The 21,611-nt window shown below is 47.6% G+C and overlaps 1 protein-coding gene and 1 long non-coding RNA gene across 3 annotated transcripts; one reads left to right on the top strand and one right to left on the bottom strand.

Moving 5' to 3' along the window:
- LOC103558387 (uncharacterized) lies at nt 1-1,596 on the bottom strand. The gene is made up of 2 exons (XR_546698.2): nt 1,372-1,596; nt 1-805 (listed from the first exon to the last, which is right to left on the bottom strand). It is a non-coding gene; the product is annotated as an uncharacterized lncRNA (long non-coding RNA).
- Nucleotides 443-9,684, top strand: LOC103558388 (sialic acid-binding Ig-like lectin 5). 2 transcript variants are annotated; one of them, XM_070633338.1, is made up of 9 exons: nt 443-920; nt 1,141-1,419; nt 1,649-1,696; nt 4,597-4,845; nt 4,931-5,215; nt 5,521-5,617; nt 5,955-6,036; nt 6,177-6,254; nt 8,603-9,684. In XM_070633338.1, exons 1-9 carry the CDS (start codon nt 443-445, stop codon nt 8,783-8,785), a joined length of 1,779 nt encoding a protein of 592 aa, XP_070489439.1. In that variant the 3' UTR covers nt 8,786-9,684. The 2 variants fall into 2 exon arrangements, with proteins under 2 accessions (XP_070489439.1, XP_008529577.2); XM_008531355.2 differs by lacking the exon at nt 6,177-6,254.
- Nucleotides 9,685-21,611: the final 11,927 nt, after the last annotated feature.

Raw genomic sequence — 21,611 nt, 5'->3', positions numbered from 1 at the left:
TGCGATGGTCGTGTTCATTTATTCATCAATCACCACCTCCCTCACCCGGGGATGGGGGACCCCTTCCCTCTTTCTCCCCTTGAGGTTCCACCACCCGCCCCTCCTGCGTCCCACTCCTGGAGGGACGGCCCCTCATCTAGAGGCTGTGATTGTCCAGGCAGTGCCTGCTTTCCTGTTGTGGACAGCTGTGCGAGAGAGACAGGTCACAGGGAGGGAGCCAGGAGGCGAGAGTTGGGTCCTCCTTGCTCTTTGCGACCCCCACTGGGTCCCCATCTGGAAAGTAGAACTGTTTATTCTCCAAGGAGCACACCAGCTCCAACAGCACGTGAGTGTCAAGTTCCTCTTCTGCGGTCAGTCACCTTTCTGACTACAGCCTGGGCTTCCTGGTGGGGCTTCCTCTCAGTCCTGTGACACCAAGGCCCTGTGGCTCGTCCGCCCAAAGATGCCGCTGCTGCTGCTGCTGCTGCTGCTGCTGCTGTGGCCGCCCCTGCTGTGGGCAGCAGAGTGGGGCAAAGAGAGCTGGGACGGGTGGCCAGGGCCCCGGGCTCGTGACCTGAGATACCAGCTGCGAGTGCAGAAGTCTGTGACGGTGCAAGCGGGCCTGTGTGTCTCTGTGGCCTGTACCTTCTCCTATCCTCCGGACGAATGGACTGATGCTCACCCAGCTTACGGCTACTGGTTCCGAGAAGGTACAAATACAGACCTTGGTGCTCCTGTGGCCACAAACCACCCATATCGTGAAGTGGAGGCGAAGACCCAGGGACGATTCCACCTCCTCCAGGACATTAGGAACTACAGCTGCTCCCTGGACATCAGAGACGTACAGAGAGGAGATGAGGGGAAATACTTCTTTAGGGTGGAAAGAGGGCCTCGTGTGAAATATAATTACAGAGAGAACCAACTCTCTGTGATTGTGCCAGGTAAGGAATGGGGACAAGGAGAGGACACGTGGATGGGTTCTGAGAGCCCCCAGGGTGGGGCTGAGAGAGAACCCCTGCTCCTCATCCTGGAAGGGACCCAGGGGGACAGGATGCTGAGGCTGGGTGGGGAGGAGACAGTTGCCCTGAGGCAGAGGTTGTTCTTAGGGTCACCCTTGGGGGCCCCACCTCCAGGCCTGGTCTCTGTCTCTCTCCTGCTCAGCTCTGACAGAGACACCTGACATCCACATCCAGGAGACCCTAGAAGCAGGCAACCCCAAGAACATTACCTGTACTGCACCATGGGCCTGTGAGAGGGGGACGCCTCCCACCTTCTCCTGGGTCGGGGTGGCCCTCACCTCCCAGGGCCCCAAGATTCCCCGTACCTCGGTGCTCACCCTCACCCCACAGCCCCAGGACCATGGCAGCAACCTCACCTGTCAAGTGACCTTACCCGGAGCTGATGTGAGCGCAGAGAGAACCATCCAGCTCAACGTGTCCTGTGAGTGTCAGGCCAGGGTGGCCGGGTCCCTGAGGGCAGTGGGTGTTGGGGAGGGGAACGGGGAGGCAGAGCCCAGGATCGTGGGTGCTGGGTCCTGCAAGCTGGCTCTGGGGAGGAAGGAAAGAGCATAACCGACTCCATCCGCTCTTATTTCTCAAGTTCTGTGGGGAAAGGGCCAACACCCACTTTCCTGTCCTTGAAAAGGGAACAATTATGTCTGTCTGTCCAGATGCACCCCAGAACCTGACCATCAGCATGTTCCAGAAAGAAGGCACAGGTAGGGTGCAACCTCTCCTCTTCAGGGCCTGTGATGGAAGCGGGGTCTGTCTCCTCCCTTCAGAGCAGAGCTGAGGTTCAGAGCTCAGATGGGAGAAAGGCTCAGGCCAGGTGTGGGCTCAGCAGATGGGGGAAGCCCCCAACTCGATCATCAGCTTACAACCTGGTCTCACACTACCCCTGACCCTGCTCTCAGGGGGTTTGCATGGCCTCTTCCATGTCCAATAGATGTGCTGTCCCCATGCCAGGGACACATCCTCATCCCAAATCCTGCCCTCATTCTCCCTAAGATCTGGACCCTGCCTCCTTCTCCAGCCTCCCTGGATCATCTTAATGTTAGTGTCTAAAACAGGAAGCATCAAATGTGCCTCAGTCTGCTCGGGCCTCCATAACCAAATACTCCAGGCTGGGCGGCTTAAACAACAGGAATTTATTTCTCACAGTTCTGGAGGCTGGAAGTCCAAGATCAAGGTGTCAGCCATTAGGTTCCTGGTGAGGATTCTCTTCCTGCCTTGTAGACGGCTGCCTTCTGGCCATGTCCTCACAGGGCTGAGAGAGCCAGCTCTCTGGTGTCTCTCCTTCTAAGGGCACTAATGTCATCATGAGAGCCCCACTCTCATGACCTCATCTGACCCCAATCACCTCCCAAAGGCCCATCCAGGTACCTCCAAACACATCACACTGGGGGTTACGGCTTCAACACATGAATTAGGGTGAACACAATTCAGTCCCTAGCAAAATTTAGTGGGAATAAAACAATATTCAGGATGCTGTGTACCTCCCTCTTGGTTATCTTCCCAAATATAACCTACGCATATACATTTAAACACATACACACATATGTACACATCATACTATTCACACTGCTCTGCATCTTTATTATTTTTAGTAAATTTTTCGTGTGGAGCAATTTTAGATTTACATGGTACCGAGAGTTTCCATAACCCCTCTCCCAGCACCCCTCATTGTTGAAATCTCCCATCACCTTGGCACTTTTGTCACGACTAAGGAACTGACATTGATACATTTCTGTGAACTGAACTTGCCTTTTTCTCAAACTTAGTCTATCGTGCAGATTCTTCTGTATCAGTACATGGGACACCGTCTTTATGCTTATTGGTGACTCCATCGTTTTCCAATTGGAAGTGTATTATACTAGAAAGTACTTAATTGGTCCGCTGCTGGTGGAAAACTATGGCATTTCCGGTCTTCTGAGACAAATAATACTGCACAGAATGACTTGTACAAACATTCCCCACATCTGTGACTGTGTCTGTCAGATAATTTTCTAGAGAGGAAAGTCCTGGATCAGAGGGTGTGTGTGTAATTTCTACAGATGTTGCCAATCCCACTGCACGGAGGTGGTTCTGCTTCTCCTCCCACGTGCAGTGTGCCCCCTGCCCTGCTGAGCGTGTCCGTCCTCGCTGATCCTAAGTGGACTCACGGTTGTGTTAACTTGCATTTTGTGACTAGGTTGAGATCTTTCATTATGTTTAAGAACCATTTGTATTTCTTTGTGGACATTTTCTTAATGATTTGAAGAAGCTCTTTTCATATTACAGACATCAGCTATGTGTTAGTTGATTTATTTCTAGTCTTTTGATGGCCTTTTGACTTAGTGTACGGTGACTTCATCAGGCGAAAATGGGGAATTTTTTTTTTTGAGGAAGATTAGCCCTGAGCCAGCTACTGCCAGTCCTCCTCCTTTTTTGCTGAGGAAGGCTGGCCCTGAGCTCACATCCGTGCCCATCTTCCTCTTCTTTATACGTGGGACGCCTGCCACAGCATGACTTGCCAAACGGTGCCATGTCCGCACCCGCGATCCAAACTGGCCAACCCCGGGCCGCCGAGAAGTGGAACAAGTGAACTTAACCACTGCGCCACCGGGTCAGCCCCTGGAATTTTTTTTTTTTTTTTGAGTCACATTTAGTGGTGTACTGGTCTTGGCTCTTAAAGTTGGCAAGAGCCAGTTATGTCCATCTTTTCCAAATTCTGGGTTCAGTGACTTCAAATTGGGTGCTTGGAATTGGCCAAGAAGGGAGTATTCACACCTAGGAAATTGGCAAATACACAAATCAGGGCGGTTTTTTTCTCACCGCAATGAGCAGGTTGTTAAAGATTTACTAGCAAACCACTGGTTGCATTTACCAATATTTTCTTTCGTGTCTCTGACTTTTCACTGACTATGATGCTAATATTATATTTAAATCTCCCATAATTTTTTCTGGTAGCCTCATATGTAAACACTCCCAAACACACCCATTCCCTCAAGCCTTGCAGAACTATTTCCTTTTCCCTGAGCATGCAGGTCATTTCACACCTCTGCTGTAGTTGTACCTCTTGTACCTTCCTCCACAAGGTTCTTCCATCAGCATCATCCTCCAGCTGGCTCCCACCCACTCTCATGCTCTGCTTTAGCCTCTCCTCCTCCAGAAAGCCCTGCCTGTCCTGACAGTCTCAACACACTCCCCTGCTCAGGGCTCCCTCAGCCCGATTTGTCCCCAGCACCAAACCTGTCATATTGTTCTGTGAGTACCTGCTTTTGGGTATCTCGCCCACGAGACTGTGAGCTCTCAGACATAGCTAAATTAGACTGGTCTTAGTGAACCTTTATTGAAAGACAAAATGGCAAGGCTCATAGAGGCAAATCTGGGATCTGGGTCAGCACAGATGGCCAAGACGGGAGGTGTGGGGACCAAGGCGGTTCAGGAAAATGCACAACGGCCATTTGGAAAGGCTGCAATTCCTGCTTCCAGCCCTGTCCCCTTGGGGCTGAGTGCAAATGCTATGAACCCATCAGGCAATGGAACAGGAGAAACGGACCCACATGATGAAAGGAAAAGAGAAACAGAGAGAGCCCCTAATGAGGGTCTGGGCTCAGCGTTCTCTCTGTCTTTCCAGGACCTGAAGCTCTGGGCAACGGCTCATCTCTTCTAGTGCAGGAGGGCCAGTCCCTGCGCCTGGTCTGTGTTGCCGACAGCAACCCTCCCGCCACGATAACCTGGACCCGGGGGAGCCAGATCCTGAGCTCCTCAAACCCCGGGGTCCTGGAGCTGCCCTGGGTGGAGTTGGGGCACCAAGGGACATATGTCTGCCGAGCTCAGCACCTGTTGGGCTCCCTGGAAGCCTCCTTGAGCCTCTTCGTGACCAGTGAGTTGGAACACACCTGGGAAAAGGATGCCTGGGTCCTTGAGGGGAGAGAGGCTCCTTTGATTCCGCTCCTCTCTCCCCACAGACCCCCCACAGCTGTTTGAGCCCTCCTGCTCCTGGGAGAATGAGGGTCTGCGCTGCAGCTGCTCTGCTCGAGGCCTGCCAGCCCCCTCCCTGTACTGGTGGCTGAGGGAAGAACTGGTGGAGGGGAACTACAGCAACGCCTCCTTCACTGTCACTTCCAGCTCCACCGGGCCCTGGACCAACAGCTCCCTGAGCTTGGGCAGGGAGCTCTGCTCCAGCCTCAGGCTCAGATGTGAGGCCCAAAATCCTTATGGGAAACAGAGCGTGACTGTCCTGCTGCTCCCAGGTCAGGGGCTATGAAGGGTGATGCCCAGGAGATGGGGATTCATAAGCCTGGATCCTAGAAGACACTGAGAGGGAGAGAAATGAGTCTGATTCAGGGTGAAGAGGGAATCGAGTTCAGAGTCTTTTGTCAGTTGGCTGGGGAGGAGGTCGGGGGAACAGGAGGCTGCAATATAGAGGGGTGTGGGACAAAGGAGAGAGTCCTGGATAGAAGTGGGTGCACTCGTGGGTCATGGGTTTGCGAAAGAGGGATGCTCAGGTGCCTGCTTAGGGGGCCTGCAGTTTACCCCGGATCTCTCTTTTCTGCAGGGACACCAGGACCCAGGACAGGTGAGGTTGTGGGGGCCCTCGGGGGAGCTGGTGTCACAGCCCTGCTTGCTCTCTGCCTCTGCCTCATCTTTTTCGTGTGAGTGGTGGCCCCAGTTTGGGTGAAGGCCTCCTGAGGTGGTGATATGGGAGGGTGGGTGGATTCAACAAATCTCCAAAACTTGAAGCCCCGAGCTGGAGGACCAAGCAAGGTGATGAAGCCAGGGGGGGACCACAATTAGTTGAAATGGCATCAGGAGCTCAGCCTCCTGACATCTTGGCCAAGTGTATGGTTTCAGCCGTCCAGGAGGAGGGAACAAGTGTTCTCATTATAGTCTCTGCAGCGAGGCAGCCCCTCCATGCCCTGCCTCAGTCAGCCCCTCTAGGCTTCTGACAGTGAGTCAACCAGGCTGAAAAGTCCTGGTCAATCCCCTCAGAGTGAAGATCTACAAGAAGAAATCAGCGGAGAAGGCAGCGAGTGGGCATGGTGTCCATTTTGCAGAGAGTACCGTCTCCTGGGTGAGTGATGTGGGCATCTTTCCATCCAGGGTCCCATCTGGACACAGCTCCAGGTGTGGGGTAGGCATGTTGACAGGTAGCTTACTCAGCTCATCAAAAATTAGCTCTTCATCTGCTCCCCAATTTTTTCCTCCCCTCAGATTTCCTGCTGCACTCAACTCAGAGACCTGAGAACCAGCCTCTCCTCTTTCCTCTCCTTCACCTCCCAGAGCCGATCAGTGAGCAAGTCCTGTCCTTTTTCCCTTTTAGCAAAGTTTTTCTCCATTGGGCCCTTTTCTGTTGAGCCCTCACTGTCTCTCCTGGGTCACTGACTCCATCTCTTCTCCCAGAAGAAGGTTTTGGCAAGAAATTCCCCATACAGCTGACATGCTGTCACCCTCTGCTTCCTCCCTGCCACCTAGGTCAGCAAAGTCCGACAGAAATATGACATGAGCCATGTATTTAATTCAACACTTAGCCACATTGAAAAGATAGAAAGAAACATGAGATCAATTTTAATATAATATTTTTTTAAAGATTTTGTTTTTTCTTTTTCTCCCCAAAGCTCCCCCAGTACATAGTTGGGTATTTTATTTTTTTGGTTGTGGGTCCTTCTGGTTGTAGCATGTGGGACACTGCCTCAGCATGGCTTGATGAGCGGTGCCATGTCCATGCCCAGGATTTGAACTGGTGAAACCCTGGGCTGCCGAAGCGGAGCCCGCTCAGCCACAGGGCCGGCCCCTAATATAACGTTTTATTTAACCCATCATACCCAAAAATGACCACTTCAGCAGCATACCATCAATAATCAATATATAGATTACTAACTGGACACTTTATATTCTTTTTCCTTTTTTCTTTTTGGTACAAAGTCTTTGGAATCCAGTGTTTGTTTTAAACTTACAGCTCATCTCCAGTCTGACTCACCACATTTCATGTGCTCAATAGCCACGTGTGGCCAGGGGCTACCTTATTGGACAGCACAGGCCTAGGGAATCAAGTCAAGATTCTTCAGTCCGGTGTTCTGTAATGTGTCCCCTGCCATGTTTTCCAGTCTGCTTCCCGTCTCTCCCCACAACATGAGCTTACTGTATACTGTGATATTGTGATTTATAGTAAGAAATATACATATTTGGTTTTTGTCCCAATTCCTGGCAATGAGCTCCTAGGACCCTTGGAATTTCCTGTGATGGGAGTGATAAAGGTATCTTTTGCTATGTTACTGAAGTGATTTGGGGAAAGCACCTATGGGATGGGGGCTGGTTGCCAGGGGAACTAACCACGTGATTACAGGGCTGTAACTTTCTGCCCCGCCCCCTGACCTCCAGGGAAGGGAGAGGGCCCGGAAGTTGAATCAATCACCAATAGTCAATGGTTTAGTCAATCCCGCCTGTGTAGTGAAGCCTCCATAAAACCCAAAAGGACGGAGTTTGGAGAGCTTCTAGGTTGGTGAAAGGATGGAGATTCATGGAAAGTGGCACAATTGGAGAGCGTGGAAGCTCTGTGCCCCTTCCCCATACCTCGCTCTACGCATCTCTTCCATCTGGCTGCTCCTGAGTTATATCCTTTTATAAAAAAACTGGTGATGTAGTAAGTAAAATGTTTCTCTGAGTTCTGTGAGCTGCTCTAGCAAATTAATCGAACCAGAGGCGGGGGTCGTGAGAACCTCTGATCTGCAGCCATTTGATCAGAAGCACAGGTGACAACCTGGACTTGTAATCAGCATCTGAAGTTGGGCAGTGGGGGGTGGCATGTAATGGTCTTGTAGGATTGAGTCCTTAACCTACGGGATCTGACGCCATCTCCAGGCAGAGAGTGTCAGAATTGAGTTGAATTGTAAGACACCCAGCTGGTCTTGGAGACTTGCTTGTTGGTGTGGAACCCACCTCCACGTTGTAATTGGTTCCAGAATCCTTCCACCCCCAGGCAGGGCTCACTCTTCTGCTCCTTTGTGGCTTTGCCTGGGTGATTCTTTCTGTCCCTCCCCCTTTTGCACTGGTCAGGCCCCTAATTGTCTTTCATGCTCCAATTCAAATATTCCCCTGCCCTGTGCCAGGCAGACCGTCATCTTGCATCCCTGTAGCATCGCAGGCCTGTCCCCAGCATACTGTGAGGGCAGGGGCAGGTCTACCGCAGACCCCTGTCATTCTCACCACGACACCCTGCTGCTGTTCACCAGATTACAGTTTGCAATTTGATATGTTTTTGTGCATGTGTGTGCCAATCTGGTCCTGTCTCCTTGCCCTGATAGACTGTCCGAGGTCAGAGATCTCTTCTGCTGAAGAATTAGCTACTTGACCTTGCTCACCCAGTCTGTTTTCCTATCTGTAAAACGGGAATAATAGTTATATCATCCATGGAGGGAAGTTGTAAGGATTCAGCGAGATTAGTAATAAGAGAAGACCATTATGATTAAGTTTGTTAAAAGTATGAATGAATGAGTCAGTGAGTGAGCGAATGAATGAACGAGCGAATCCTCAGGAAATGGGTGTGAAATGGGTAAATGCGTCAATGCCCGCTCAAGCCCCAATTTCCTTTCTCCAGACTCCAAAGGCCAGTTCTGATGCTCTTCTCTCCTCCCACTCAGGGTCACCTGAAAGAACCCGGGTCAGACAGACCCTCAGACCACCCAGCCCCAGCTGCCACTGCCTCCACCTCAGAGGAGGAGCAGGAACTCCATTACGCCTCCCTCAGTTTCCAGAGGACGACATCACGCACCTTTCAGGAACAGGAGACCACCGAGTACTCAGAGATCAAGATCCAGAAATGATGACCCCACCCCCCTCCCCAACCCCCCTGAGTTGTCTGGAGCCCAGAAAATGCATCTCTGAGGAAAATATGTGCCAGGCACTGATTCTTGGAAAGTTGACAGCCCTCTGAGCCAAAGTTTATAAATGAGAATGTGAAGTTCCTTGCACATTACATGAAGTGAAATAAGCCAGTCACAAAGAGAGAAATTCTGCGTGATTCCACTTATATAAGGTATCTAAAGTAATCCAACTCTTAGAAAGAGAAGGTAGAGGGCTCAGGGGAGAGGGAAATAGGAAGTTGCTATTCACTAGGTATAGAGTTTCGGTTTTGCAAGATGAGAATGTTCTAGAGATCTGATGCACAGCAATGTACATACAGTTAACACTACTGTACCAAACACTTAAAAATGGTTAATATGGTAAATTTTATGTTATTTTTTTCCATGATAAAAAAAAAGTAGGGGCCAGCCTGGTGGTGCAGTCAAGTGCACACGTTCCGCTTCGGTGGCCTGGGGTTCACGGGTTCGGATCCCGGGTACACCATGCTGTGGCAGGCGTCCCACATATAAAGTAGAGGAAGATGAGCACAGATGTTAGCTCAGGGCCAGTATTCCTCAGCGAAAAGAGGAGGATTGGCAGCAGATGTTAGCTCAGGGCTAATCTTCCTCAAAAAAAAAAAAAAAAGTAATATGCAGTGGTCACCAGGAGCTGGGGATTAAGGGAGAGAGTGGGGAATTAGTGTTTATTGGGTGTAGAATTTCAATTTAGGATGATGGAAAGGGTCTAGAGATAGATAGTGGTGATGGTTGCACAATGTGAATGTACTTAATGCCTCTGAATTGCACATTTAAAAAACGGTTAAAACAGTAAATTTTATGTTCTGTATACTTTACCACAATAAAATAAAATTCTTAAAGAATATCAAGTGTTGGTGAAGATGTGGAGCAACTGGAACTCTCATAAACTGCTGTTGGAAGTGAGAATTGGTGCAAACGCTTGGAAAAATGTTTGGCACTCTGCTAACTCCGAGCATATGAGCCAGCAATTCCACTCCCAGGTGGGTACCCTACAGCAGTAGATACAAATGTTCACCAAATGTATACAGGAATGTTCACAGCAGCATTGTAATGGCTGAAAAATGGGACCAGCCCAAATGCTCTTCAACAGTAAGACAGGTAAATAGATTGCAGAGTGTTCATGCAGCAGAAGAAGCAAATCTCCACGCAATGTCCATGAATCTTACAAGCATAATGTTGGGTGAAAGAACCTAGACACCAAGAGTGCATACTATGTGACATCCTTGATGTAAGGTTTAGAAACAGACAACACTAATCTTTAGTATTAGAAGTTCAGATATTGGTTATCCTTGAGGGGTAGTGACTGGAAGGGGCCAGTAAGGACCTCCTGGGGGTTCCAGTGAGGATGTGTTTCTTGATCCAGCATTAACTGCTCAGATGTATTCACTCTATGAAAGGTATTTGAGTGAAACACTTGTGATTTCTGCTCTTTTCTGTATGCAATGTGACTCTTCAAAAAAGTTGACATTAAGCTTTTTAAAAGATTATCCCTGTAAGTATCTAACTCTGATTTCCACCAAATAATAAACTCCCCCAGGGCAAGGACAGTAATATGTCCAGCCCTGTATTTTCAGAGCCTGGGCTTGGACAAAGCACATAAAGTGAACTCGGTCAACCTTTGAAATGACTTGAACACAAGTTCAAGGAGACAACCTGGCTGGGCTCTGCTGAGACCGCCCAGGTTGTGTTTCCAGCCCAGGCCTCTCTCCTAAGCTCTAAATCCCTATGTCGTCCTGGACATCTCTCCCTGAATGACCACAGTCTCCTCACTTTCCTTGCATCTCAAACTGGACTGCACAGCTTCCCTCAAGCCTGGTTCTCCCTGCAGTCCTCCATCCAGGCTGTGAGAGTGTCCGTCCTCCAGCATGCTACCTGATTCCCGCCATCCGGGCAACGAGAGCATCACGCTCCTTGCCTCGACTAGCTGCAACTTCCCACCAGGACACAGTTTCTGGTGTGACGCTCCCTGGATCTTATGAAACAGGTCTCCTCTTCTTCCCCAATCTCTCAGGTCCCAGTTTAGGTTCCTTTCTGCTTCATCCTCTAAGAAGCCACTGTCTGAACCACTTCCCGAATCTGGTGAGGCTGCATCTTCCCCACCCACCTGGGGGCTTTGAGCTCCCCCTGGCCACAGTATAAAGTGCTTCAAGGCTCAACAACAAAGTCCAATAGTACTCAAGGCCCAGCTTCCAGCAGAAGCTTTCTTCAACCCCTTCCTGCTGTCCTGGAGAAGATTCTGGAACTCTCTCCTCAGGAACCCCACAGACCTCATTCATCTCTCCACCATACCTTTAACGACAGGGCCTAGAGACTTCCTAAACTGTCTTAGTGAAGGCAGTAAAGGCCAGTGGTTAAAATTTTAAGCCCCTTCCTAATAGCCAAAAGGCAGAAGCAACCCAAATGTCCATCAAGGAAGGAATGGATAAACAAAATGTGGTAGATGCATACAATGGGCTACCATCCCGCCATGAAAATACTGAAGCACTGATACCTGCCACAACACGGATGGACCTCAAACACTTGCTGAATGAAAGACACCAGATGCAAATGGTCACATATTATATGATTCCATTTATACAAAACATTCAAAATACGTAAATCCATAGAGACGGAAAGCAGATTAAGGGCTGCCAGTGGTTGCCAGGGGGAAAGAATGGAGACTAATTGTTTAATGGGTATGAGGTTTCTTTTTTGGGGTGATGAAAAATGTTTTGGAACTAGGTAGAGGTGGTGGTTACATAGCACTGTGAATGTGCTAAATGCCACTAAATTGTTCTTTTTAAAGTGGTTAATTTTTTTTATTTTTGAGGAAGATTAGCTCTGAGCCAACTGCTGCCAATCCTCCTCTTTTTGCTGAGGAAGACTGGCCCTGAGCTCACATCTGGGCCCATTTTCCTCCACTTTGTATGTGGGACGCCTACCACAGCATGGCTTTGCCAAGTGGTGCCACGTCCACACCAGGGATCTGAACCAGCGAACCTGGGCCACTGAGGTAGAACGTGCGAACTTAACTGCTGCGCCACCGGGCCAGCCCCAAAAGTGGTTAATTTTACGTTACATGAATATCCCCATTCACTAAAAAAAATAATAATTAATCTCTTATAGTCATTCTGCCAGGATTCAGACACCTGCTTCACCACTCAATCTCTTGCTACTTCCACTTGCTCATCTGTTAAATGAGGACAATATTCCTTAGCTTGTGTGGTTGTTTTGAGAATTCAGTGAATTAATACACACAGGCATGGCACAGTGTCCAGAGGATGGTGAACCCCCAGTCATGGTCAGGTCTGGGTGGCGGGTCAAAGTGCACTCAGCCAAGGGCCAAATGCTGCTGAGGGAATCCTTCAGTTAGCTAAATGACCTCTAGGTTTCAAGCTGTAAACATATGGTGCCAGGCTCTACACTTGTACCCTGATCAGTGGACATCCCTGTGGTTACAGGGAAAGGCTGCTGATGTGCAAGTTAACAAAGGAGAAGTGTCAGGTCTATTTCAGGTCTTCATGGCCAGGGTTTTGTTTCATTTCCCTCTTCCCTCATCGCCTATTTCCATGAGTCGCCTAATCCTTGATCTGTCCCCTACTCTCCAACCCCAGATCAGGTCCCAGCCTGACCTTTCTCCCTGAGATCATCATAACAGCCTCCTCCCAGCCTCTGAGCTCCAGGCTCACCTCATCTAACCCATCTCTAACAGCAGCAGCCCAGGGAGCTTTCTTTTCTTTTTTTAAGGAAGATTAGCCCTGAGCTAACTGCTGCCAATCCTCCTCTTTTTGCTGAGGAAGATCGGCCCTGAGCTAACATCCGTGCCCATCTTCCTCTACTTTATATGTGGGATGCCTACCACAGCATGGCTTGCCAAGCGGTGCCACGTCTGCACTTGGGATCTTAACTGGCAAACCCGGGCCGCCAAAGGGGAACGTGTGCACTTAACCGCTGCGCCACCGTTCCAGCCCCACTTGACCAGTTTTGACAAACAAAAATGTCTCCATACACTGCCAAATGTCTGTGGGGTACAAAAAGGCCCCTGGTTGAAAACCACTATGTTAGAGCCTTCCTCCACCGTGTTCCCTCAGATACTTCAACAGAATGACAAATTCTCCAGTTCTTCTTTCAAGGTCACCACAAACACCGTTACCTCACTCCTGGTTTAGTTTCAAAACTATTAAGTGCGTTTCAGTTCCTTTGCCGCGCATTCTTGAGGGGAACCTTGAGAAATCCTTACGCTTTCTTACCATTTCTTTGTTCTCCAAACTTTTGTCGTATGTCCTCTCTTTGCTGGAAACACTAAGAGGAAGAAAATACAGTTCCTGTCTCAGGGGAACTCAAGTTCATGGGGTGGGGCTTGGGGAAGGGACAGCAATATGCAACCTTCTAAAACAGTGCGATAGGCTTCCCACGTCCGGAAGCCCAAGGGTAAGAGCGCTGATCTCTGCCTCAGGGATGAGAAGGGAGCTAGACAAGGCTTGTTTCCAGCTGTACCTTGAGAGGAAAGCAGGGGTGGGCCAAGCAGAGAATGGAGGAAAAGCAGACCAGGTTGTGGTAACATTAGGCACAAATCAAGGAGAGGGCCTGGCAGCTGTTTAAGCAAGAGCGGTAAGTGTGTGATAGCTGGAATCTGGGATAAAAGAGACCAAAGGAGGTCACATCTTAGAAAGCCTGGCTGGACCTCATCCTTCAGTCTGTCATGTCAAAAACAAAGCTGAATTTAGATAAGGAAAGACTTTATTCAAAAGGATTATTGCAATAAGGGGACTGGAATTGTTGCAATGGGCGGAGGGGAATTGTTGCAACAAGGGAAAAAGGACTCCTCTTTGCCACAAAGTCTTAATAAATTTAAGAAGTTGTAAATCATGCAAAGCATCTCTTCCGATCACAGTGGAATGAAACTAGAAATAGCAGAAGGGAAGCTGTAAAACTCACACATATGAGGAAATTAAATAACATGCTCTTAAACAAACAGCAGGGCAAAGAAGAAATAAGAAAAAGTAGAAAATACTGTTACCAAGCAAGGGCTCTGTCCACCCGTGTGCACGGGAGCGGATACAATGGTCACCAGTCTTCGAGGGAAGAAAGTTTCTTAGACAATCGATTGGTAAGGACACAGAAAGACAAGCTCTCAACTCTGTCTCCCAGATCCAGGGTATGGATTAAGATTTAAGGGGTCAGGGAGGCCAGGCTGGTATGCAGAAGCACTGGCATGATGAGTTTCCATTGGCAGATCAAAATTTTCTCTTCTGTGTATGTTCCTGGCTGGCTCACCGTCCCTGAAAAGTAGCTTTAACATTCCGTTGTTAAGATGAGGGCAGACAGCAAACGAGGTAAAGTTATTATGTAGATTCAAGTCATTGCTTCTCGATTGGTAAGCGGTTTCTAGAGATTAGTCATCCTCTCCTCCCTAGCACAGAGAGGAAGGCTCCCTTACAAATGGGGGATTTCTCTTATAAAGGTAAATTTCCCTTACAAATGAGTAACTTCTACCAGGTTTTCAGAGCTTTTCCCTATATCTGCTGTTTCTTAAAAAGAATTGTTGGGGCCAGCCTGGGGGCGTAGCGGTTAAGTTCCCACGTTCCCCTTCAGTGGCCCGGGATTAGCTGGTTCCGATCCCAGGTGCGCCATGCTGTGGTAGCCATCCCACATATAAAGTAGAGGAAGATGGGCATGGATGTTAGCTCAGGGCCAGTCTTCCTCAGCAAAAAGAGGAGGATTGGCAGCAGTTAGCTCAGGGCTAATCTTCCTCAAAAAAAAAAAAAAAAAAGAATTGTTACCACCCAAGGAGGGTGATCTACTCACCATAAGACATGGTAATAGTTGAGAGGCAAGGTGGTAGGAGACAAAGGGTTTTATTACAGCTTGCTAGCAAAGGGGAAGATGGCTGAGTAGTCTGAAAGAAACATCTTACAGAACAAAGACTGTAGGGCAGTTATATAGGGGGCTGGTCCTGGCCCCCCCATCTAGTCTTAGTTCCAGAAATCTTTTGTTTTACTGAATAGGCATCAGAGACTGGAGCAATGCCCTATATCCTGATTTAGTTTAAAAATAACTAGAACAAAATCTTTCACATGTATATTAAAGATTACTGTTTATGTGAGTAGTTCCCAAAACTCCCCACTGCCAGTTGTAACCCAGCATAATCATATGTTGGTAATGGGAACAAGGTCGTTATTGTCTGTCTGGTTACCTCCCTCTGAATGGGATTGGCATAGGGGTGATGCGGGCTCAGTGAGCTGAGGAGTCGAAAGAAAGATTTCCTGGGCTCTCAAGGTCTGGTAGAAGTGCTCTTTTATTCAGAGAATAGCATGGGGACAGGACCCACGGGCAGTGAAGAGCTGCAAACATGGATTGAGGGTAGGGCTAAATTTAAGGCATAGCTTTGTGAGTTATCTCTTTATAAGACAAAGGAAAGATTATGTTAAAAAAGTCATTAAAATGGTATCAGTGTAGGTGGGGTCTGGTTATTGAGTGGTCCTATAACTTAGATAATAATCAGGTTGGAGCAGGTCAGGATGTCCTATGCTTCCCAGAGGATGATATAGATCAGTATGTAGGGCAGGATGCCTTGGGCTTCTCTCCCTGGGGCAGGCTTGATCCTCATCATAAACCTCCCCCCAAACCCATTTGGCCCCAAAATCTTTAGGGATATGGACGATGGTCAGTCTTCTGTAACTACTTCGGCTGTACAAGGTCATAGAGCCATCCCTAAATGGGGCCACAGGGGTACAGGCAGGAAGTTCAGTGGACTGGAAGGTTGCGCCTGCAGAGCCCAAGGCTGACAAGGTATACAGACCCTCTGGAGAGGAGATAATCATTTGACGAGAAGTGGTCCAGGAGGCAAAATTTTATTGACATGTGGAAGACAAACAATGAAATAGACAACAAATTATAATAAGAAATACAAGCAAGATGATTAACCCAATGAATAAGACTTTGACAGTAGTCCAGAGACCTGGTCCTGACCAGGAGTCCAACCAATCGTTTAGGGATAGAGTAGGGTCAGACATGGATTTAACTTGGTGGCTCATATCAGATAGGAAGCCAGAGATACTTTGACGGTAGTCAGGAATATAGACACAACATTCGGGTTTTTTTTTTAAAGATTTTTATTTTTTTTCCTTTTTCTCCCCAAAGCCCCCCAGTACATAGTTGTATATTCTTCGTTGTGGGTCCTTCTAGTTGTGGCATATGGGACGCTGCCTCAGTGTGGTTTGATGAGCAGTGCCATGTCCGCGCCCAGGATTCGAACCAACGAAACACTGGGCCACCTGCAGCGGAGCGCGCGAACTTAACCACTCAGCCACGGGGCCAGCCCCAACATTCGGTTTTTATAATAGCACAAGTGTGCTGCTGTCAAGACATCCAGTGCCATTCAGTTTTGGAGGACAGCCTTACGCATTTGGGATACTTCTAAATCGAGCAGCGAAAGGCTGTGTTGTGTATCATTTAATGCCTTCATGGTAAATTTGTTTAGGGCTTCCATGTGCCAGATGACACTTTTGATTCCTAATTGGGGAAGGAAAATTGAGGCAAGGTGATCATACCAGTGGAAGACAGAATGGCTCCAGCATTGTCGTAGGTTGGGTAGGTCAGCAGGAGGAGATATAGTAAATGTAGTTCTACCCTGTATCCAGATGAAGCCTAGGGTACATAGTCCAATCCATCCAAGTGGCAGCCAAGGCCCTAAGTTGGAGCCACATAACCATTGAGTGCCATTAGGGGCTAACCAATGTATGCTGGGGTGTCTATTCCAGTCAGTCCCACCCCAATCAGTATCTCTTAAGGCTATGATATGAGAACGCATATAACGGGGAATGTGTCCCATGGGTTGGGTGCTATTAGGCCATGTATCACAGGTGTGATTGGTTTGTTCCCAACATAAAGTGGCCTTTTGACTGAGTTGACCATTAGTAGAGTGAGCCAAATATATTCATCCAAAATTTGATATAGTCCATCCTGTGTGTATCGATAGGTTGGGGACTTTACCTTTGGAACGTGTTGTTTGTGACCCACCTGTGACAAGGCAAATCTAGTTAGTATTTGGGCAGTAGAGTTGAAGGAAAAGGTTTGATTGTGGCCAGGGAGCTCCCAGGTATCAGAGACGGATGGCCACAAGGAGACATTATGATTAGTAATAGATGAATCTTGTAGAAGAGAAGAGCTAGAAATACATTGTGTAGTGAAGAGAAGTATTGCACACCAATCAGTACCCTGGAGGTGAGAGACCCACCAGGGGAGGCCAGAGGTACTAGACAGAGGCAAGAGTTCAAAAACCCAATGCGTGGTTTGGTTACCAGAGCTTGGCATAATGTTGAGCCCATTTTAAAAAAGAATTGCCTGTAATTACAAAGGAGGTAAGAAGAAAATAATCAAGATAGGGTTCATTTTGTTCTTAAAAAGTAGTTTTAAGTCATGGGTTTGTTCACAAGAGTCGTCCAGTTGAACAGCAGGATCTGGATCAGCTTTGTCCTGAAAAGAAGTCATAGGTTTTATTCAGGAAATATGAGTCCAAGAAGTATCATCTTTTAATTTTACAGCTGTGGGGGTACTTAGAATGACTTGATACGGTCCTTTCCATTTTGGGCTTAACCCATCAGAATGTGTTTTCCAATCTTTTAAATATACCATATCTCCATGATTTACCTGGCAAGGTATATCAACAATGGTTCTGGTTTAGGTAAATGATTATCAACATAGTCATTTAGTTCCTTTCACATTAGACCAGCCTCAATGGAATATCGATATAGTTGGTGGTAATCAGAGTCTAATACTACATCGGTGTGTAGAAAGGGCCTTCCATACAGGATTTCATAAGGGCTGAACCCTAAACTATTCTCAGGTGTAGTTCTCATCCGTAGGAGGCCAATAGGTAAGACTGTAATCCAAGTTTCCAGAGTTTCGAGACTTAATTTGGAGAGAAGTCATTTTAGAGTATGGTTTGCTTTTTCCACTTTCCCAGAGGATTGTGGGTGGGAGGCCAAATGCAAATAGTATTTAATTTGCAAAGTTGAAGAAATCTGTTGTGTTATTTGAGCTATGAAAGAGGGGCCGTTGTCACTCTGTAAGGTCTTAGGCAAGCCAAAGCGTGGGATAATTTCCCTTAAAAGGGCCTTTGTTACTTTGACTGCCTGTCCACTTTGACAAGGAAAGGTCTCAATCCAGCCTGTAAAGGTATGGACAAATACCAAAAGATATTTATAGCCATGACATGAAGGCATTTGGGTAAAATTCAGTTGCCAATCGTCCCCCAGATAGGTGCCCCATCGTACAGGCCATAACAAATGTCGACAAAAATAATCCATAACCAATCTATAAATGAAAATTTGGGTGAGTTTGTTCTGAGCTAAAATGTGAGGACCATGGCCCAGGGCCTTTCTTCCCATAGGAAGAAAGGGCACCAAAGAAGTGGGGTGCACAGAGTGGTTATATACCCCCAAAGAGGATGTTTCACATAGGATTGAAATGTCCCTCTTACAATAGTCGTGAGACTGCTCTGTCGGCACAGTGATTGATGGAAACAGCAAGTAGGTCTGCTGTGTCAGTGAACACAGCAGGGTGGCAGGTCTGCTGTCTCGAGCTGGGTGGTCCCAGGTGAGCTGGGTGGTCAAAGGTGAGCACAGCAATTGGTTCCTAGTCTAAGGAAAGATGCTTATCCTTAAGGAAACACCAATGTGAGGGGAAGTTGCACCTTTATCTTAAGGCCATTTGTTCTTGCCATAGTAAATGTTTAAAGCAGATATACAATGCATGCTCAATGGCCACAGTCAGGCCCTTTTGGAAAAAACAAAGTCAGGCCAAATTAGGTTTACACCAAATTATAAATTTACGCCAATTCCTCATATACGCCAATATATCCTATTGCTTGCCATTTCTATTTGTCACAAAGGAGGTGGTTTAGCTGTCCCCTCTAGATTTACTTGAGCACAAGTAGCACAAGAGCCGCAGACCTGCCTAATGGTGGCATGACAAGTATGTCCATCAAAGGATTTAGATAGTAGCTGAGTCAATGATTGTTTGCCAAAATGGGCAGCCTGATGAATTCCATTAACTAATTTCCATTGAAGACTTTTAGATAGGAAAATTTTTCCCTGGTCATTAATTAGCCAAGACTGCTTTGTTTCCTGGGTATATCTCCTTTTCTTGAGCCAGGGTTATCTCTTGATTTGTATAAATAGGACTAATAAGGCCTAAAGCAGGGGGAATGGGGAGTAAGCTTAAAAGATTACTTTGTTTAGCTGCCCATTTAGCTCCCCAGTCAGCAAAGTTATTACTCTTGCTCTCAAGGGACAAATCCTTCTGATGCCCCCAGCAATGGACCACAGCCACTTGCTTTGGAAGAAGCACAGAGTTTAAAAGAGCCAAAATCTCTGCTCCGTGTTTGACAGGGGAGTTCTTTGTATTGAGTAAACCCCTTTCCTTCCATATGGCCCCATGTGCATGTAGGACCAAGAAGGCATATTTTGAGTCAGTGTGAATATTAATAACCGTATCCTTCGCCAGGTGAAGGGCTCGGGTAAGAGTGATGAGTTCAGCCTTTTGGGCAGATGCATTGGCTGCAAAGGCTTGTGCCTCGATGATGAGCAAGGCATTTACTATAGCATAGCCCTGCCTTTGCGTAGGCCCTGTTCTATGACACTACTGCTATCTATAAACCAGGTGTCATCCACATTATCTATGGGGGAATCCAGCAGGTCAGACCTGCTAGAGTACACTTGTCCTATGACTTCAGAGCATGTGTGCTCCAAATCCTGGACCCGGTAGTCAGGACCGGGCGTAAAGTCTGCTGAGTTAATCGTTTGACACACCTTGAGGATGATCTCAGGGGCATCTAGGAGGATGGCCTGATATTTAGTTAGACGCCCTCCAGTCAGTCATCCATTGATGTCCCTTAGTTTGTAAAACTTGTACCTGACGGGGAGTCATGACTGTTAAAGGTTGTCCCACCGTTAATTTAGAGGCCTCCTCAACTAATAGAGCTGTAGCTGCTACAGCCCTTAAGCAGGCTGGGCATTCCAAAGCCACCGAGTCTAGAGTTTTTGAGAAATATCCAACTTGGGTCTCTGCGTCGAGTCTTTGAGTGAGGGTACTGAGGGCTTGGCCCTGCTTTTCAGCAACATAAAGAGTAAAAGGCTTGTTGATATTAGGCAGAGGCCAGGGCTGGGGCGGAGGAAAATTGCTGTTGGAATGTCTTGTCTTCCTTTTGTGTCCATTCCAGAGGTTCTGTATCAGGTCCTCTGGTTGCTTCATGTAAAGGCTTTGCTAGGGGTCAGCCTGGTGGCGCAGAGGTTAAGTTCGCACTTTCCCCTTCGGTGGCCCGGAGTTCACCGGTTCAGGTCCCGGTGCGGACACGGCGCCGCTTGGCAAGCCATGCTGTGGTAGGCGTCCCACATATAAAGTAGAGGAAGATGGCCACGGATGTTAGCTTAGGGCCAGTCCTCCTCAGAAAAAAGAGGAGGACTGGCAGCGGATGTTAGCTCAGGGCTAATCTTCCTCAAAAAAAAAAAAAGTCTTTGCTATTATCCCAAAGTGAGGAAGCCATAAACAACAGAATCCTGCCATACCCAGGAAAGAGTGAAGTTGTTTTTTTGTCTTTGGTGGTCCAAGTTTGAGGATAGCCTTTTTCCTATTTATAGAAAGCACCCGGTGTCCTGGGGTTAAATCATAGGCCAAATAGGACACCTGCTGTTGTGAAATTTGTGCCTTTTGTGGGGACACTCGATATCCCCGTGGGGCTAAGAAATTAAGGACAAGGACAGCGTTGTGATCAGAATCCTCCTTTGTGGGACTACCAATAAGAATATCATCAACATATTGTATTAAACCACCGACAGGGAGTTGGACATCCCGCAGAACCTTGCCTAGGGCACTGCCAAACAAATGGGGACTATCCTGAAAACCTTGAAGGAGGACTGTCCTTGTCAATTGGGTAGGAAGAGCTTCATTAGGAAATTTCCATTCAAAGGCGAATAAAGGTTGGGAAGTTTCATCCAGAGGAGTACAAAAGAAAGCACCCTTTAAGTTCAGGACTGTAAACCAATTAGAGTTTTCTGGGATCTGGGAAAGTATAGTACATGGGTTAGGCATGATGGGGTGGATAGGAGCAGTGGCCTTATTAATTATGCGGAGGTCCTGGACCAAATGATAATCTCCATTTGGCTTCTTTACAGGTAAGATAGGAGTATCATAGGGAGGTGGACGTCATTATTTAAGGAGGCCGTGACTGAGGAATTTTAATATAAGGGGTTGTAATCCTTCAATTGCCTCTGGTTTTAAAGGGTATTCTTATGGGGTACAAGAGAAGAGTCCCGCAGGGTAATAGAGACTGGCTGTGCCATTATAGCTCTTCCTGGAAGGGAGCAGTCCCAAACCTGGGGATCAACTGCTTCCCATATATGGGGTGGAATATTAGAGAGCATCTGGGAAACAACAGAGCTTGGAGAGAGATCCGCAAATAAGCTGTCCTCCTCACGTGTTAGAATAAAGTGGATTCCTAATTTTTTCATTAAGTCTCGCCCAAACAATGGAGTAGAACAAGTAGGTAGGACTAGAAAAGTATGGGAAAACATCTGAGTCCGATATTGGCAAGATAAAGGAAGAGTTTGATAACAAAACTTAGAATCGCCCTCTATTCCGACAATTTTTTTTTTTTTTTGAGAAAGATTAGCCCTGAGCTAACTACTGCCAATCCTCCTCTTTTTGCTGAGGAAGGCTGGCCCTGAGCTAACATCCGTGCCCATCTTCCTCTACTTTATATGTGGGGTGCCTACCACAGCATGGCTTT

The sequence above is a fragment of the Equus przewalskii genome, chromosome 9, assembly GCF_037783145.1.
Source record: "Equus przewalskii isolate Varuska chromosome 9, EquPr2, whole genome shotgun sequence".
NCBI classification, from domain to species: Eukaryota; Metazoa; Chordata; class Mammalia; order Perissodactyla; family Equidae; genus Equus; species Equus przewalskii.
Note: the sequence above shows the minus strand (reverse complement) of the source record. Positions and strands in the feature narration are given on the sequence as shown.

Coding starts and splice junctions, on each gene's coding strand:
- LOC103558388 (XM_070633338.1), top strand. CDS start 443: ATGCCGCTGCTGCTGCTGCTGCTGCTGCTGCTGCTGTGGCCGCCCCTG. Junction 5,216..5,520: donor GACTGTCCTGCTGCTCCCAG/GTCAGGGGCTAT, acceptor TCTTTTCTGCAG/GGACACCAGGACCCAGGACA. Junction 6,037..6,176: donor CAGAGAGTACCGTCTCCTGG/GTGAGTGATGTG, acceptor TCCTCCCCTCAG/ATTTCCTGCTGCACTCAACT.